The sequence below is a fragment of the Mytilus trossulus genome, chromosome 13 (genome assembly GCF_036588685.1).
Source record: "Mytilus trossulus isolate FHL-02 chromosome 13, PNRI_Mtr1.1.1.hap1, whole genome shotgun sequence".
In the NCBI taxonomy this organism is placed as follows: domain Eukaryota; kingdom Metazoa; phylum Mollusca; class Bivalvia; order Mytilida; family Mytilidae; genus Mytilus; species Mytilus trossulus.
Genome location: NC_086385.1, coordinates 26,693,828 through 26,713,662, shown reverse-complemented (window position 1 = coordinate 26,713,662; position 19,835 = coordinate 26,693,828). Strand labels below are relative to the sequence as shown.

The 19,835-nt window shown below is 32.7% G+C and overlaps 1 protein-coding gene across 1 annotated transcript; it reads left to right on the top strand.

Annotated features, from left to right (window-relative positions):
• The first annotated feature begins 329 nt into the window (after window positions 1-329).
• Window positions 330-7,390, top strand: LOC134694047 (innexin unc-9-like). Its single transcript, XM_063555042.1, has 2 exons — window positions 330-579; window positions 4,835-7,390. Exons 1-2 carry the CDS (start codon window positions 575-577, stop codon window positions 6,033-6,035), a joined length of 1,206 nt encoding a protein of 401 aa, XP_063411112.1. The 5' UTR covers window positions 330-574; the 3' UTR covers window positions 6,036-7,390.
• The last annotated feature ends 12,445 nt before the right edge of the window (window positions 7,391-19,835 follow it).

Here is a 19,835-nt window from a genome sequence, read left to right as displayed (position 1 = left end):
ACGGTAGGTCGCATTGCGAAGGTCAAAATTTTATATTTACTAATTCGTTGGGGTTACATGGTTTTGGTAATTTTTTATGACTTTTAATTTGTCATTTTTGTTTAAAAAGGCTTCTTAATGACCTGCTATAATTAAACATGTATTTATGGTTTTATTCCTTTTTAATTAAAAGCTTCTTATATCTTAATTTGTTGAAAGGGTCGTCTGATGAAATTAGAACTATTTGTAATTCTCCCCAAAAAAGCGTCATGGAATATTTAATATTTAGGATAAGAAACCAAACAAACCGCACGTCACTCAAATGTTTACAGGTGTGTCTCTATTTACCTGCTCACGTTAACTTGTTAACTACACAAACGATATACTACATAGGTAAATTTCATCAGCGACAAATCTGATTGGTTAAGGGATCCGTCACCCTCTAGTGAATTACTAAAGCTTTAGGATTGCAACATTCAGCTGTTTGACGATTTCGAGTTGGGCTTTGCCCCCTTTTCCTCACATTTCGTAAAAGTAGGACATCTTAAACAGTGTGGACATTAAAAACAAAAACAACTGATTGAAAACAACTAAAATGAGGTGAGTAAATTTAAGTTTAAAAATTTGGGGGCGACCTGATCGTCCATTGTTGAAAATATTTTGTCCCATAAGTGACGTTCATATATTTTATCGTGGTTTATTTCTTTCAATGATTATGTAATCTTTTCGTAGTTGGGCTAGCTTATTGGGGTTAAATGTCCGAAACATGGAGTTGTACAGGGGGTCATAGTTGTTTATATTCGAGACTGTCTTTATATCATACGAGATTATCTTATTTTCGACAGATGTACTGAGAAAATTTAGGTCGAGTTTTTGACCATTGAACAAAATGAAACACTATCGACATAAAATAACAATGAAACATTTAAAAATTGTGGTTTGCCGACGGAGAGATGAATCTAACTAATAAACTCATCAATATGTTTCCTTCTCAAAGGAAGTTTGAGTATATTACATGACGTTTTTACCAAAAATCACTTGTCATTTTCTACATGGTATCTATATAAACCAAACCTGTCAAATTGTCAACACGATATCTAAATTACACATTTTTGTAGCATTCACAAGATTATAAATTAAAACGTTTATCTATTTGTATTTTCATTTACATATGTACTAAAAACAGCTCATTACATATGTGTTAGTTTTAGATGCACAGAAATTCGTGTTTTTCAAAGTTTCATACTTTTTTGTCTACTTCCATTCAATCATTCTGATACATTTATGAAAACGACAAAAACTTGCATTTCAACAAAATTTATATTTTTATTATTTCAAATATCAGACATTTATTTCATGTTTTGCAAGTGTTATATTTTTGTAAAGTCGTGTAATTATATTGTAATCCATAAAGAAATATTTCCCCGACCTCGTGAAAACCTAATGTAATTACTAATTAATATACATATAATGAAATTTGCTCTCAAAGACCCTAAACAATAGAAAAAACACTTCTATATATATAAGAAACCACTTGTTTTACCTACAAATACCTCTCAGAATATATGACAAAAACTTTTTTCTATTGTACATGCATGTTACAAGTACATGTAGATCTCCTTGTCAATTATTGCACGTGCACAACAACTTGTTGTGATTCTCCACAATTCACACGTAACCCACGACATATTCCTTGATATTTGTATATCGCAAATAATATACAATGATAGAATTTGTAATTGAGTTTGACATTGTAATATAATAATTGCATAATCGCCTTCTTCAAAGGCTTTAGCAGACGACAACTGCATGCACGCGCATATCGTTATATTTATGAATGAATCTTCCGAATTATCCAAAAAATGCGATAGGTGCCAGAAAATGCTTAGATGACCAATATTAGTAAACAATTCATTGTTAATAAAAGTAATGGTCACCTATCACGTGCATATTTTGTTACTCACAGAATGTAAACAATTTATGTATAAATCAATATTTAGTTTTATAATTGATTTAAATTAAATCTTATTAGGAAATTAAGATCAAATTTTAAATGCTTATGCTTTTTAAAATGTCGTATGTAAACTGTATTTCAATTTAGTTCATTTATTATTTTTAATAGAATATACTGATATGGTTGAACAGAGGTACACACTTTTACCAGTTTGAACTAAATATAATTGCTCAATAACCATGATAACAAAGGCAAATTACAATAATTATTTGTTTGTTGTGTTTTTTAATTTTGTAAAAAATACCAAAATGAACCAAACAGCTTTCAAATTGATTTCGTTTTCACAATTTAGGCTAATTGTATACATATCCTAAGGGCAGTTTTCATTGAAATTATTTTAGTTTACAGCTGTATGACTGTCCAGAAAGACAATGTAACTTGTATCACCTTGGGGTCGACGCAGACGATCATTTTAAATTTGTCCAAAAGTTAATGCCCCCTATGACATTGAGCAGATTTGTTTCTGATTATAATTAACACATTCTAACAAAGAGAGATAATATCATACCTAGTGGAAAGATAATTACGTCATTGTCTTAATTAATTGAGCAATTACAAAAATTTGACATTTTATGATATTTCGTTTCCTCAATCTGGATTCTACATGTCATTTTTTGTAGATATTATTTTCTCATTTTTGACAGAATTATTATTCTCAAGATATATTCTTTCTATTATTAAAATGCCAAAGTTAATTTAGTAAGTCATAATGATTACATAATGCGTTAAAGATAGAAGAAATCTTAATACAAGTTACATAATAAAAATAAAAGATAAAGAAATTCTGTGTCTAGCACCCTATACATGTATTTGATATTGTCTAGAACATACATGTACAATAACGAAATATTGGCTGGCACATACGAAAATAAAGTGATTGTTTGTTTGTTTGGAACCCATAAGAACTTCAGATGGATTAAAATGCTTTTATCACAATTAATTCCAATTACTTATATGATAAAAAAAGATTGTCTTTAAAACTTTTGTTTGTATACCATTTGATGGCTAGGATAAGTTTATCCCCAAATCCTGTTGTTTTAAAGACATTGTACATACAATAAATGTACACTGGGCAATTTGGAAAACAACACGAATTGGATGATTAAAATATCAGTTTGATAATATAAATAATACATCAAATTCTTTATTAAATTTCAACTTTTATCTAGCACTTTGTTTGCCTTCGTTTGAAATTGTTTACCTACATCTGAAATAACTATATAACCGTTTATGGTGTTGTACTGATCAAAGATAGATAACTCTTGTAACTCATCACCCCCTCAAAAATATGTATCTATTAAATACCGAATATAGAATACCATTATGAACAGTATATATTTTTTTGTAAACTACATGTAGCCATGTTCCTTTGACGTCCGACGGTCTGTTTTATTGTCGGGAGTTTGCAAAAGACGTCAGACGTCAATATGGACCATAACAATAACGACACAGACTTAGATCGGAAAGATTCGGCCTCGAAATCGTAGTAGATCAATTGTAAAACATATAACCATTCATTGACTGTTTATATTCCCCAACGTATAAGCACCTCTGTCAAATTATAAACAAAGCCAGTTCCATAAAATCCGCCAAGAATGCAAGGGTTTAATCGTAAAATTATACATACATTCAAATGTCCAATGTTTTAAAAATGAAACGCCCTTTTTAAGTTTACGAACCGGGGTCCTGTAACGACACGTTTATTACCCTTTTCTGTCCTTATATAGCATTTTTGACGCTCATTTCCAAGTGATAGTCCTTATTTTCAGACCTTTTAATCTCGGGTGACCTATGTTGCAGCCACGTATTTATTGTTCAAACGTGATATATTTGCCACTGAACGTTAAGCAGACACCGAAAATTGGTAATATTTATTACGCAACTGACATATTGCTTGTAATACTTGAGCCTATGACTTGGTTTATGGAACAGCTCCTTTCTTCGCCCATACATCTTTTTCCGTTGTGAAACGAACTCTTATTGCATCTTAAGCCGTTGAAGTTTCTCCCGTTTGGAGAGCTTAATATGGGGCTTAACACCCCAATAACAATACGTAATGTTTTTATTTTGGATTATAAATGACATTTATCTTCTTTTGTTGCTTGAAATATTCTTAAGATTATAATTTAAATGCTTGTATTTTGTAATAATTTAACATGACCTTTATGAGGTGTTAATTGAACTCTTCAAGATAAACCGTATTTCTATTGTGTAGATTCATTGTGTCAGTGTATATATTGTGTGTAAATTAGCTAACCATTGTTTTGAAGACTTCAAAAGAATTTTTACTAAATAAACAGTTCTTATATCTTCATATCCTTACGTGTTATTCAAAACAAGTTCGACAAAACGTACAATAAAAGTAATAAACTAGACGTTCATTCAAACAACATGTGTTTATGTAATGTTGACAATTAACATTTGGAGAGAAGGGGTCGTGGTCTCCCACTCCCTTAAAAATAAAACCAACAATATACCATAAGAAATAAGAACATATAAAAACCCGTTAAAAAAATTTCCCTCTGAAATAAAATGTGAAAATTTATAAAGAAGTGTTTAAACATTTCATATTCAGCAATTTTAACATATCTCGTATTCGGAAAGGGTATAAGGTGGCACATTGGTCTAAGTAGCCTCTTAACATTCAGTCGATTTCGAAAAGGTGCGTTCGTTCTCACTTTAATACGTACTCGAAAAATAAAAACTCGAAGGCACCAATCTGCCTATGGTGCTGAAAGTGGCGTTAAATACCAAACATGACTCAATTCCTGGAGATTATAAAACATTATTATATTTGTCTTTGATTCTGTTTATTATATTGTCTTTAATTTATTTTTTCAGTGTTGTTTGGATTTTTGGGAGTTGGGCTAGTTGGAGCAAACTCCGAGGCAACGACGATGATGATTGGGTGGATAGAATAAATCATTTATACACGGTGGTATTACTGTGTGTCTTTGCTGTGTTTACAGGCGGCGGCCAATATGTCGGTGACCCGATCCAATGTTGGTGTCCAGCACAATTCACGGGGGCGTATGTCTCGTATACGAAATCCTACTGTTGGATTAAAAACACGTACTATATTCCCATGAATAACGCCATCCCTACAGATCACATGGACCGTGAATCAGAAGAACTCGCCTATTACCAGTGGATTCCTATCATCTTAGTTTTTATGGCTTTCATGTTTAAATTTCCTTGCCTCGTTTGGAGAATGTTGAATGGATATTCTGGACTCAACGTTGAAAAAATCGTAAACATGGCTGTATCAACACAAACAAGTGACCCAAAGAAACGCGACGAATCCGTAAAGCACATAAGTATCTACATTGACCGTTGGTTGGAAACCCACAGACCGTATTCGCACAACTTCATGGTCCGTGTTCAACATAAAATGGCGCGATTTTGCTGCGTTTTCTGCAACAAGCGTGAAGGCACATTTTTAACCGGACTGTACATGTTTGTAAAGATCTTGTACTGCGTCAACATCATATGTCAGTTCTTCATCTTGAATGCCTTTATGGGTCACGATTTCTTTTCAGCGTACGGATTTGAAGTTATTAATGGTCTAGCAAACGACTGGGAAATCAAAGAATCATACAGATTCCCACGTGTCACGCTTTGTGATTTCGATATTCGACAACTTGCAAATGTACAAAGATGGACAGTCCAGTGTGTATTGCCGATCAATCTATTCAACGAGAAAATTTTCATCTTTTTATGGTTCTGGTTTGTTTGCATAGCTGTAGTGACAACTGGAAATTTCCTGTTCTGGATTTGGCGAGTGGTTGTAAAACAAAACCGTGTCGCTTACGTCAAAAAGTTTTTGAAAGTCAATGATCAGCTTCATGGAGAAGACGAGAAAAAGTTATGCAGAAAGTTTGCCAACGATTATCTTAGAGATGATGGACTATTTGTGTTACGTATTGTAGCAAGAAATACGAACTCTATACTACTGACAGATCTAGTCATGTGCCTATGGGGCATTTACAAAGACAAACCGGAAGTAAGAAAAGAAAATGATTACAATGACACAAACCCATAGTGAAATTTGTTAATTTAGCTAAACTACCGCCAAAAGTGGTCTTTCATCATGTCGCGTGACATTCCAGACTGTGCACACGTTACCATTCCTATGCAGATGACGCGTTATGCATTTTAACTTAGGTGCTAGTGTGACAAAGACTTAAATGCATTAATATTTCATGTCTTATTTTTGTCAATGATTGCCAATTGTTACCATGGTGATGTGGACGTTATTGTTAGGTCTTTAATAGGACCCCTCACTGCCCATTTTTACAGGCATTTCATAGTGATAGTGAACTGTTTTACAAATGTACATTGTTGATTCGTGTTATATTGTTAATTGAAAAAGAGTCAATATTTTTTTTATAAATCTTTTGAATTTTAGATTTGAAATTCATTGGGCATTTTACATTGTATTTCGTACTGTTTTCGTGACCAGTTGTTCATTAAAAACTATGTATAGAAGTTCAGTAATTTTATGTTTGAGACTACTTCATGACAACAAGAACGTTTAGTACAAGCATTGATGACGTCATATATATTTCTGTGATAAATCCTGTCGGTTGTGATCTTTTGAAGATATTTTCCCACCAACGAATTAACCAATCAAAATCGAATTACTTTTTTGTAAAAATATTGATTACATTTTTTTTATGAATAATTAGCATGTATATTTTTTTGAGGATATTTTTTAATAAAAGCGTAGATTTGCGGGTACATTTAGTATATAGTTATATATCTAATATGTCTTCCATAGCGGCATTAACGAAATCGTTGTCTTCCATTTTGTAAAGTTTTTAAAATTTTATTTATAACCATTTGATATGTTGTAAATATATGAAACGTAAGTGTAGGTTAAGGTCACATGATTGCTTTTTTGTCATTTAATGAAAACAGAGCTTAATGCTTTAATGTTACTATCCTGACCAGATTTTTAGCAGACTTCGTGTTTTTGTGAATTTGATAATGTGTCCGGATTTATTTCATATGCAAGTTGATGTTCATTTCAGTAACCATTAAGCCATTAAATGGCAACATTTATCAGAATGCATTTATTAATGTAAGCATATTGTTTCCAATCCAGCCAAATTGAAAAAGGAGGAAGAAGCATGATCTTAAATCCCATTTGAAATTTTCGGTATATGCACACATCAACATTCAGTTTGTACAAAGTTATCGTCCTTTTCCGGAAGCGACTTTCAAGGGACTTAACTAGTCAATTTTGTAACGAATGTATGTATAATTGTTTGCGATTGCTATGTTTTGCAGTTGTATGTGTAAATATACCTTAAGCAGATTAGTTGATTATAAGTTTAGAATATATTATGATGCAGTATCTTAAAATTAATAAAATTTCTAAAGATCCAAAAGATATATTAGTGTATATTTTATCTGTGAAAGAGGGGCGAAAGATGACAGATGGACAGTCAAACTTGTATATCCAAAATAAACTGACATTGCCATGGCTTCTAACAAAGTCCTGCAAAGAAAAAGACAAATAATATTACACAAGCCACAACATAGAAAACTAAAGACTATGCAACACAAACCCCACCAAAAACTGGGGATGTTCTCAGGTGCTCTGAAATGGGAAGCAGAATCTGATGTGGCACCCGTCGTGTTGCTCATGCTATTACAAACCCGGCAAAATGTCTTGTTGGATAGGTCACATTAACATATGAAAGACGATTGGAGCAAACATTTTTTAGTAGGACTGTACATGTACCAGAACAGAGAAACAATACCATTGGGAAACAATGAATTATCTTAAGTGACAGAAAAACTGACAATACGAATAACCGAAATAATTAAAAACGGACGAAAAAGACGTCCAAGCTAACACAAAATATAAAGAAACTTTAAAACTAGCGATTGAGCAACATGACTAGATATAGGAAGATGTGGTGTGAGTGCCAATGAGACAACTCTCCATCCAAATAACAATTTAAAAATTAAACCATTATAGGTTAAAGTACGGCCTTCAACACGGAGCCTTGGCTCACACCGAACAACAAGCTATAAAGGGCCCCAAAATTACTAGTGTAAAACCATTCAAACGGGAAAACCAACGGTCTAATCTATATAAACAAAATGCCCATTATCACCTAATGTAAACGCAGTGGTTCTGCATGGAAGGATAAGGAATTACATCTCCTCTCGTAATCCCAGTGTCGATGCTCATGTTATGTTTTAAGATGTTTTTAAAAATTGTACTGTTCGAATATAGAATAAAAAAAAATAAAAGTGCGACTGAATCCCAACGTACTTACCTAATTGTTTGTTCATATGCGAATGAAGAAGAAAAAAATATGACACAGCGAGGTATTACAAAGCTTCTTAGAAAGGTAAAACTTTGTTAATCGTAATATGCACACACAGACAACATTTTACATTTAACAAATAGGATCGTTATACCCCCTTTGTAGCATTGAAGGGTATTATTTCACTACATATACAGTTGAAGGGCGACAACTCTCTGCAAAAACTGGTGAAGATGAATAACTCCCTGTAAATATTGTTGAAGGGGTTTGCCCACTACAAACACCGTTGAATGGGAAATAACCAACCATGCACTGCAAATACACGTTAAAGGGAGAGTATATCGCTACAACTTGATACTAAAGAAGAGTATTAACTCTCCACTAATATAAAAATGAAGATTCATCTATTTGTAGGATGTTAACATAGGTAAGAGCTCAATATACCAACAAGAACATCATTATTTAAATTCGAATATCCTTATATAACCCTTTACCCTCATGCGAACAAACATGACAAAATAATAAATATAATCTTAAGTACTTTTGCGAGTTTGGCAGAAGCTTAATATTCATCGGAACATGAAAGAAAATAAAAATGAAATAAATTTGAAACTGATTTGATTATCAATTTAGCATTGATTGAATACCCTATACAGAATCATTAGTATATGCACGTAAACCATTTGAATCTCTGCCAGGGAGACTTAAATCTAGAATTAAGAACTTATTGCAGTTTTAAAGTATTATATATGGTGTATACTTGTAATAAATTGTCCGTAAGGTTGTTTACAAATAGATAAATACTATAGGTCTATGTTTGTCCTGTTATAGCTACTGATAAGCGTTTGAGGTCAAGACCATATAGTATATAATTTCTTGTCAGATTTAAGAGCGACGGAAAAAAATCAAACAACATTACATGTAGTACGTGCATGTATGATGCATTTGGGAAAATATATATACATGTATATTCAGGTCACGTAAACTTATATAAGCTGTTTACTGGTACATCTTAGTCATTTCGTCACTGATGGAAAGTTGTCAGGGGCGGATCAAGGAGTTTTTAAGCGGGCGCAATATATTATTAACCAGAATGAATATTGACTAGTGTAGCGAAAACATAACCATTATGGGACTAATTTATATTTAAAAGTTATATATTTTCCTTGGGAGTACCCCTCCTCCATTGAATTCGTCACTTATTGTCTCATTGAGTCGGATTCAGAAGATTCTCTAAAAACAACAAGCGGGATTCGAATTATAATATAGTTGTGAAATCTTTGACAACTGCATGAATACATTCTACCCAAGTTATAAGATACTATCATACATTAACTGGTACATTTCTTTCTCTTTTAGACAATGTATTGCAGAGCTCATCTATACGAAAATTTGTGATATAAGTTGGGACTCATACGGTGTAAGAACCTAAATTTAGTGAAAAGACGAAAAGATCTATCAATGTGATCTTTCTTAAGAACGGCAGACGCGGAATCAGATGGGGGAGGGGGCTGGCGCACATCCCTTGAAATATAGTAATTTATAGGAAATACTTAAATCATTATATTTGGTCAACATATGGTTATCTTACTCAATCATATAAATAACATGAGCGCCTTGCGTACATCAAATCCTTTTTTCAAATAATTAGAAATACGAAACTGTCTAAGACCGCTATCAAGACGGGGAAAACACGATAGAACGAAATTAAAAGAAGTGGATATACATGAAGTATGCATTATCATTTGGAGTTATATCCTGAGAACGGACTTCAGTTTTTATGTTATGTTTTGTATACTGTTGTTTGCCTTTTAGTATTTCTTTTTTTTTTGCCGTGGCGTTGTAAGTTGATTTTCGACTTGTGAGTTTGAAAGTCCGTTGTGTATCTTTCGCACCTTTTTCATTTAAACAATCCTTGGTGTATTAAGTGACAAGAAGTACCTTGCAATATGCTTTATCTATAACTTTTTTCAAGACAAAATTTCCAACGCACTCAACAAAAGCCAAATCAAAGGAATAAAACCTTTGATTACTGTTGTTGATCACAAAGACAAAGTGATGCCTTCAACACGGAGAAAAGGCTATCATGTCACCGCAATTTAAAGGTAGATTGATATTATTCGTATTCGATTGATGTGTTGTGTGTCTTTTGTTAAGATATTGCAACTTACAGAGCTTTTAAGACTGTTGCCTGTTTAAAGTCCAGTGGCGAATATTTCATATTTGCATATGGAGGAAAGAAAATATGTAGAAAATAAATGGAACATGTAGACAATGCAAAGCGGTTGGGCCTGGGTGAAGGGAATCATATGCATGTTGACTTGAAAAAGTGTGTATGTTTTATTGAGACTAAAATATTTTTTATTAAAGCCTTGAACGAACATCTCGAAGAATAACTGTAGAGAGTTCTTTGGTGTGCAGAGTATGACAATCTCCCAAAATGTTGTGTTAGATTTAACGTCTCCATTAAGACATAAACCTGCAAGTTTGGCGATAATATTTAGAATTGATTAAGGATTCCACCTACTGATTTCCTTCTAAACAGCATATTCATATGTCCGAGTTTAGCCTTTTCCAAGTGGTTAGATCAAGATTTTAAAATAATATATTGGTCTCAAAACATCTTTGTGAGTTGAAGAATTTATTTTAAAAATATGAACACTTCTGATTAAAAAGAATCTTTCTTTATGAAATTATGCTTTCAAATGCATTATTTTTTTCTGACAGTATAGAAAATGGATGGTCCTCGGACATCGGATTAAAAGCTATTTGGTATACAAGTCATGTAGTACTGCAATAAAATTATAATATTTTCGTGGGACACACATATGATGTACTCTTCTAATGTTATTGACATTTCTTCGGGCGGTACATCGTCGTACTTTGTTATAACCTTATATTCAGGACTTTTGTGCCCTTTGGCAAAGTCATTTCTCTTCAAACAAGGTGGCAGACATGTTAAGACATTTTAATTTAGGGGTTCCGAAAGGTCAAATTAAAATTTGCGAACCATTCTGTGATTTTTTCTAAGTACTAGTACTATAGTTATCAGATATACAAGTTATTTTTGTAAGGTCGGCATATAGAACTCTCATCTCAACTCAATTTTCAGAATAAACTTCAGAATGAATTATCTACGAACTTATTATTTTTATTGCATTTTGTAGGTTGGACAATTTGTGTGTGTTCTTTGTTTCGAAATTCCCTTTGCTTGTAGGTTTTAGATGTGCTGAAGTGATACAAAAAGAACACTTTTTATGAAAATCATGAATTATGATTTTTATGAGAACATTTGGACTTCAGACATCTATGTGTTCTAAATTATTATAAAGCTAAAAAATACAAAGACTATATACTGATTCTTTAATCAACATAAACATTTGTACTAATTTTCAAAATATTATAAACTAATTTCATAGAACATTAACAAAATGACTCTTTGAATAATATAAAACGATTCTTTAAAAAAAAATCAAAATGATTCTTTTGTTTTAAAACATGTGAAACGATTCTTAAAACACAGGATTTTTATAGTAAGGCTTTTAATATACACATCCTTGTTCAAACATTACAACTGATTCTGTAAGCAAATTGGTATGCAGTGGCGGATCCAGGATGGGGGTCCGGAGTTGGAACCCTCCCTTTTTTTGGACGATCAATGCATTTGAATGGGGGCATGTAATTTGGAACCCCCCCCCCCCCCTTTTAAAATGGCTGGATCCGCCCCTGGTATACTTTACCAGATTCTGTTTAGGAAAAAATGGTTTTAAACTGTATCATTATTCATATATACATGTGCTTTAACAAAAAATGAAATCTGTGCATTTCTCCCCTAGAGGCTTAGTGGCATGTTTTGAAAATTAGACTCAAGGCAAAACAGGTATAAGCAGACATGACCTTAAGTCAAAGTTAAAGGAAATATGACAGTAATAATTTACAACTGTAAAACACAGAGTAACTGTCTTCAAGGTATAAATTAAAAGTCTCCAGGTCAAGGCATTCACCTTTTCAAATAAAAAGTTTGGGAAGCCGTTTTACTAGTCTATTTATACTAAATTCAAGATATTTCACATACATTTTAAAATATTGAAGTATCCTGGCCAGTCACCTTTTCAAATGAAAAACATAATTGTTGGAGTAAACTCATTTCATTTTGGCTCACATTCAAGCACTGATTACAACAGCTTTTATTTATTTTTCTTGACTACATATATTGCAGCTACAGTTACTTATTATACCAAGACGGTAGATAACTCTTACTGAACGTATAAGATTGAAAAAATAGAACATAATTCTACCTTTGCGATTATGTACAAAAAAAAACTATCATAAGTCGTGACAAAAGAGGGACGAAAGATACCAAAGGGACAGTCAAACTCATAAATCTAAAACAAACTGACACCGCCATGGTTAAAAATGAAAAAGACAAACAGAAAAACAATAGTACACATGACACAACATAGAATTCTAAAGAATAAACAACACGAACCCCACCAAAAACTAGGGGTGATCTCAGGTGCTCCGGAAGGGTAAGCAGATCCTGCTCCACATGCGGCACCCGTCGTGTTGCTTATGTGATAACAAATCCGGTAAATAGTCTAATTCGGTAGGATTACAGGATAGTTAATTTGTATGGGAATAAATACATGCCACAATTAAGTCAAATATCATGAAAGAAAATTTTAAACAAAAAAGCACAAGGGCCTGCTGTTCGTGAATTCCTATATTAAGAAACTCGCATTAATATATTTACCAATGGCCAAAGATAAGTATTTATCGTTCATTTAAATAAACCGTTTTACGTGCAGTTTATTCATGCAGTGAAGAAATATTTGACTTTGGCTATTTATTTTTGCGTTCATGTGACAAATTTGACAGATATATATAATACAATAATTATCAAAAATGAGGTGATAATTGACAATCTTCTGATAAATGTCAATTTGGGTTATCGACCTTTGTTGATTCTCCACATGGGGTGTGAAATGACATCGCTAGTACATGTATGCACCTTGCTGTTGAATTGTTTGTACGATGACATGTAGAATAACGATAATCTTCATTACGGAGGTGTTAACAAATTATCTTTCATGATAATCCAGATAACAAAGGTTCAAGTCATACCGCTGTAAGTGGAAAGATCATCTTCTATAATTCGACATTTTCCTAGCTTGACCCCTGCTACGTCCGGGGACGGCTCACCTTTAAGACTACAAGGATCCCGATGGTTGAAGATTATAAGAGGTTCAAAAGAAAATGACATGAAAATCCTAATCGTATTTCAAACCCTAGGTCCCGGCTAACAATTAATTGCATAATTGAACTTGAGAACTTTAGTCAAACCATGGAGTATTATATTGACAGTCAATATAATACTTCCATGGTCAAACAAAAGTATTATTAAAATCTTTGATAACGTAATATATTCCAACGACATTGCTGCAAAACAATACTTGAATATTTTTATAATGTACCCAAATCATATGTCTCCTAATTAGGGCAATGTCCTGCACGTATTATTATAGTATACTAGTTATATACTCTCTTATCTAGAAATTTAAATATCAAACATTTTAGAGACTTAGAAACAAAACACTGTCTGATATTTTGAGCGGAGTGTAAATAAAAAACAAATACCGATTGATGTTTTGAAGTAATCTTCGATAAATTTGAAATAGATCTTTGTATATTTTAAAAGATCACAAGCAACGCGTCGGGTAGGTAAAAATTCAGTGGTCTGCACTCACATCAGTACATGCTTTCTTACCTAGGTGACTATATACTTTAAGGAATTTTCCTAACCCTTCTGTATGTATCAAGATTCTTTGCTCTTGGTCTGTGTTCTATTATTTAAATTTACATGATATTGCACCATGATCAAAACTGATGAATCTAAGAGAACTTGACTTCAATTGAACTATTTGTTATGGATAACATACATACTGGATACCCGGTCAGAACGTATTCTTAAAATTACAAATTGTAGTGCTGTTACCAGGTGATCAAAAAGTATTTTCTACTTTGATATGTTTAATACAGCATGTGATAAGCCCAATAAGAAGAAACAACTCCATTATTTTATTCAAACAATAATTAACTGCATGTTATTGGTGCACTCTTTCTCAGTTACAGCCGATTGCATTGAGTGTGTAGGTAAATGTAATATCTGTTGGTTAGCTTGCTTGCTAGCTGAACCGTGAGGTTATTATACTGTAGGATAAACTAACATCCTTTAAGAGTAGACCAGTATGATCAGGTTACTTCAAATGGAGGGTAATATAATAACATCACGGTTCAGCTAGCAACCAACCTAATCAAAATATATTATCTTTACCTACACGTACATTCAATGCAATCGGCTGTAATTGACCCGCTATCATAGCTTTAACCAAAAACTGGGCTTCAGTCATATATTGTCTGACTGACTTCAGCCTTCTTATACATTTGAATACTAGTATATTACTAGTTTTCACTGCATGAGCGTAGCATGAGTTTGAAGACAGCAAGGTTTTGTCAGAATTGCAAAAATATAATGTAGGAACAAGAAAAATCAGGAAATTTGACATGTTTTTCGGTTGCAACAAACACATAGAAATACCAAGATGTAAAGTGCACACAACTCTTAACCAAAACGCAGGGACGAAACTTCGAAAGGGTAAACTGGGCGTGACACTCATTTGTTTAGAAATGGGAGAAAGACAAGCTAACTAAAATCCTAAAATGAGATACATAAATGTAAAGTTAAATCATACTAAATCAACTCTACGGTTTTCAAAAAGCAATGTCGTAGACAGGCACTTATGAAGGTGGACGCTCCATCATAATTCAAAATAGGCAGAGGTCTTATGTGTATGAATTATTTTAGAGACGATGTTAATGCTCCCGCTATCCGCAACTGAACTTGTTATTTCCGTTATCAAATAATGTGAAGCCATAATTCTGTATCGGCATTATATAATCTTGGCACCGTACCTTCGTAATCTTTTATATGATTGTAACCATTATTGCTTGATGCTGTCGACATCCGAAACAGCGCATAATTTGTCTCGACTGTCGTAGCAGTTGAGACAAAAACAGATGATAATAGCTAAAATGTTGATGTTGGCAGTAGAAGAAAAATAAAATTGAGAATGGAAATGGGGAATGTGTCAAAGCGACAACAACCTGACCATAGAGCAGACAACAGCCGAAGTCCCTCCCCTATTCCTCTAGCCAATGTAAAAAAGTAAACACATAACAATACGCACATTAAAATTCAGTTCAAGAGAAGTCCGAGTCCGATGTATACATGTATAGTAGAAGTAGCACAGGTGTAAATAGTAGTTAGTTGATGACCGTAACTATGGTAGCATATATTTGCTAACTTCCCAGCGTTCACGTCATTTGGGTCTTTCGTTGAAAGTTGTCTCATTGGCATTCATGCCACATCTTTTTATTCTTAAATAGAGGTAGTCAAAAAGAGAAGAATTGATATATAGCTCTTTGCTTTATGTCACAGGATTTATAGGGAAACTCAAAGAGATACATCTGGTGATGTAAACAAAAGGAAGTGGGCACACATATATATAGGGACAATGACGCCAGAAAAGGGCTTTGCAATTTTGTATTCTATTTTCATTGTTAATAAAAGGTGTAGGCAGTTCTATTGTTTTGTACTTTATACTGATTTTTAACTTTATATCCTTTCTGTTTTGTCGATATTTGCTAGTCCTGAATGGTTGATAGCAAAACACAAGTTTTGGTTGCTTTTCCTTGTTAATTACCGAAATGGCTGACAGTTTTACTATTAGATGATAGTTTCGGACAAATCTTTTCATATTAAAACTGACATTTTTACTATATTCTCTAGGCAAAAATTGTGATTTATAATTATATCTAAAAATATTTGTTTTACCAAAAACCGAGACATCTTACAGTTGTACATATAAGTAAGTATTCATTGTTTTGGGTTTATTTTTTATTTTTTTTACGACAGACGGTGATCCGTCTTCGTTTCTGTTATATATTATCTCCTTTTAACAAAAGTACTAAATTAAGTACTCAAAAACTGGTTACAAGAGGTACGTGTATGTAATTTTCCTTTAGGAAACAAAAGATGTAATATTTAAATTGGTAATTAAAATGTTTGATGTAATAAATCTAAAAGAGGTAACACGGGGATTTCTTCCACAATTTTATTTTATTTTGACTCTTTACATTAGATTCGTATTTTGTGTTTGATTTTAAGAATGAATTAAAGAGCTGTAACATTAATCAACATTACACCAATATATATATATTGATTTTAACGTGTACTATATGGACATTTTTACACTGAATGGATGACACAATAAGTATGGCATAAGATGGATTGTGGATTCTGCTACATTTACAGCAATCCAGCAATGAACAAATACAATATTAACACATTCGATAGATATCTAGTGTCACATAGAAAAAAAACAAGTCCGGACATCTAAAGGAATTCCGGTATTGATAAGAAGTCAAACATACCAACAAAGTTTTGAGTGTTTATTGAATTCCCCACTCGAACCTCTTTCTGACAGGTCAAGGGGTTTGTGTTGACAGTGGTGATAGGAATATCTGTCGCACACCTGTCTCATATGCTTCAGGTTAAGACATGTGTTACATGTAAACAAATTATGTGGACTCTCTGGATACTCCAGGCAATCATTGCCACTTGATTTAGTCAACTTTTGATCGCTACATTTGAACTTTGATTGAAAACAGGCAAGGGGTTAAAATGGGATAGAAAAACTGGAATTTTTTACAAAAAATAAACAGTTCGAATAAATTTTGTATATTTTAGTACATTTTAGTCCGTAAAGAACTATGTTTACTTTTGATCGTTTTTTTTTAGATTAGATTTTTTGTAATCATATAAGAGAAGTTTAAAGATGTAGATCGCGGTGATCTATAATTGTTAACTTCTATGTCATTTGTTTTCTGATGTAACGATGTTCCGATCATTGGCAATCGAATCACATCTACGTACATTGTAACAATATATGTTCATGCTTATTTTCATAGCACATCTAAAACACAAAATACCGTCGGACTGATTTAAAGTCTATTCGTTATAGTCCACCGACTCAATCACTGCATTACCAAATTCAACTTTTCATGTTATGTAACTGAAATAATTTGTGAAAAAGACGTCTCTTTTGTTATATAAGCATACATAATACTTGGCTTGACAGATACTTATCTTAAACAATTATTATAACACAATTAAACGCGTTTAATACATATATAGCTATAATGGCAAGCAAACAGCATTATATATAATAAAAGACAACACAATATTGACCGCTGTACTCCTTTTTTGAACATTTCAACCTATTGTGTCTTTTTTTTCACACATTAGTGTCAATATAATGGAACTTTATACGACTGTCATACTGGGTTTAGCTAGCTTTTAACCAGGTTTAATCCACTTTTTCCTACATGAGGAAATGCCTTTTACAAGTCAGAAATATGACAGTTGTTTTCTTTTCGTTTGATGTGTTTGAGCTTCTGATATTGTCATGACTTTTCGTTTTGAATTTAGCTTGCAGTTCGGTGTTTTTGTTATTTTATTTTTTTATAACTTAGAATCCCATCCTCACTGTTACCAATTTCAAAGTCTTCCTGTTGGTTCTAAAATGATAAGATGTGGCCGGTATGCTTGCAAATTTGCAAATTGGTCTACTATCCCCAGGAGACTAAATGACTTAGACTCTTTTATGAAGGCCTCCTTCAGATCTGAGCGATTTATGTTGACCAATAAACAAACTTTTTACTAGTATACTATAAATATGACAAAGAAGACTCGATTTGCTATTTAACAAAGTTATGATAAGTGGTTGTTTATATTTAATAACAATTACCCTGCTATTAGTTAACAAATAATAAACAAATATTTTATTGACATTATTTGTCATATAAATTATATGTTATTTGTGACATTATGAACGTAAAGCATTTAGTACTAACAACTGTATTATTTAAGTACATATTTAACACTTCTCTTTAGTATATAGCCGGCAGTGGTTGTTGACATTCTTTTAGTTAGGATATGAAGTGACAGTAAAATTAAATTAGGTAAAAAGCTACAAGAAGATGTGGTACGAGTGCAAACTTGCAAAATTTCCATCCGAGTTACAACCTGTAAAAAGTAAACCATTGTATATCAAAGTATCCCCTTCCACACGGGCATTAGCTGACACCAAAAAGCAAGCTATATATAATAGGCCCCAAAAACCATTCTAACAGAAAACCAACAGCATAATCTATTTAAAAAAGAGAAAACTATCAAATTATATACAAGATCGTGTACAGGAAACCGTCGTTTTTATTCCTAATTTTTGTCTCTAAACTTCAAAGAAACTAGACATTTTGCAGAATTTTGTCCCCGAAGTATAATGATGATTGATATGAAAAACGAAGAACTAGAAATATATTACCATAGAACGAATCATAAAATTGATGAAGGAAATTGGGAAGGTTTCAAAGCGACAACAACCCGACCATAGAGTAGACAACATAACTTTTTTTCAAGGAAATTGAATTTGTGGGTTGTTTACATTTACCGCATTTTGTCGTTCTATCCTGGAGAAACAGAATAATAAGAAGTTTGTAATTGTAATTGTAGATAAATTATGTATTATTAATTTAATTTATTCAGAATACTGAACGAGATTTCTTCTTGAAAAAATGTGGAACCTACGATCAACGAGAGACAACTCAATTTTATTTTATACCAATATAGAAAATAATGCAGTCTAAGAACGATAACTGTACCAGAAAACTGAGGCAAAGGATTTATTATTTTTCCTGTGAACGATGGCACATATAAGAAATAAAACACAGGATGGGTAAGTACTATAGTTCTCAATTTAACAAAATGAACAAACCAATGGAGAGCAAAACAATTTAATTAAGAAAACTGGATGTAAATAATTCCTTCGCCTGCCAAAATGAGAAAAGAAGAAAAAATGAAAGATGAAAGATGTTCGCTCTCTCGCTACCCTCTTTCAAAGGAAAGAGTCCGAAGAACTATAAATTAATTTCGTGTGGCATTTGATAATTGATGTTTTTGCATGCCTTTCTTGGATCTGTGATCTGTGACTAAGGCCTGTGGTATCACTGAAAAAACACTTTTCGTCTCCTTTTTAACCATCATCATTGCTACGGATATACGCATTTGCCGAGTAATACAAATTAAGTTTATTATAAGATTAAAAAAGAAAAAGGGGTATTTATACAAAATTGGAACTAATCGGTGTCATGTTTAACAGTTTCTGTTAGATTCTTGCGTCTTTATCATGTTTAATTTTTAAACTCACCCATGTAACATGTTTAACACCGCCACAATTTAATGTGCCCGTCCCAAGCCAGGAACATGTTATTTAGTTCTTGTTGATGGTTGCTATCTAATCTTCATATTTCATTTATTGTTTTCGGTTGGTGCTATATTGTTTTTCGTTTGTTTTGAGCATACGGTTTTTCTTTCGAATTGTTTCACATTTAATCATTCAGGCCTGGGCCTTTTAAAACTTAGTTATAACGATATGGGT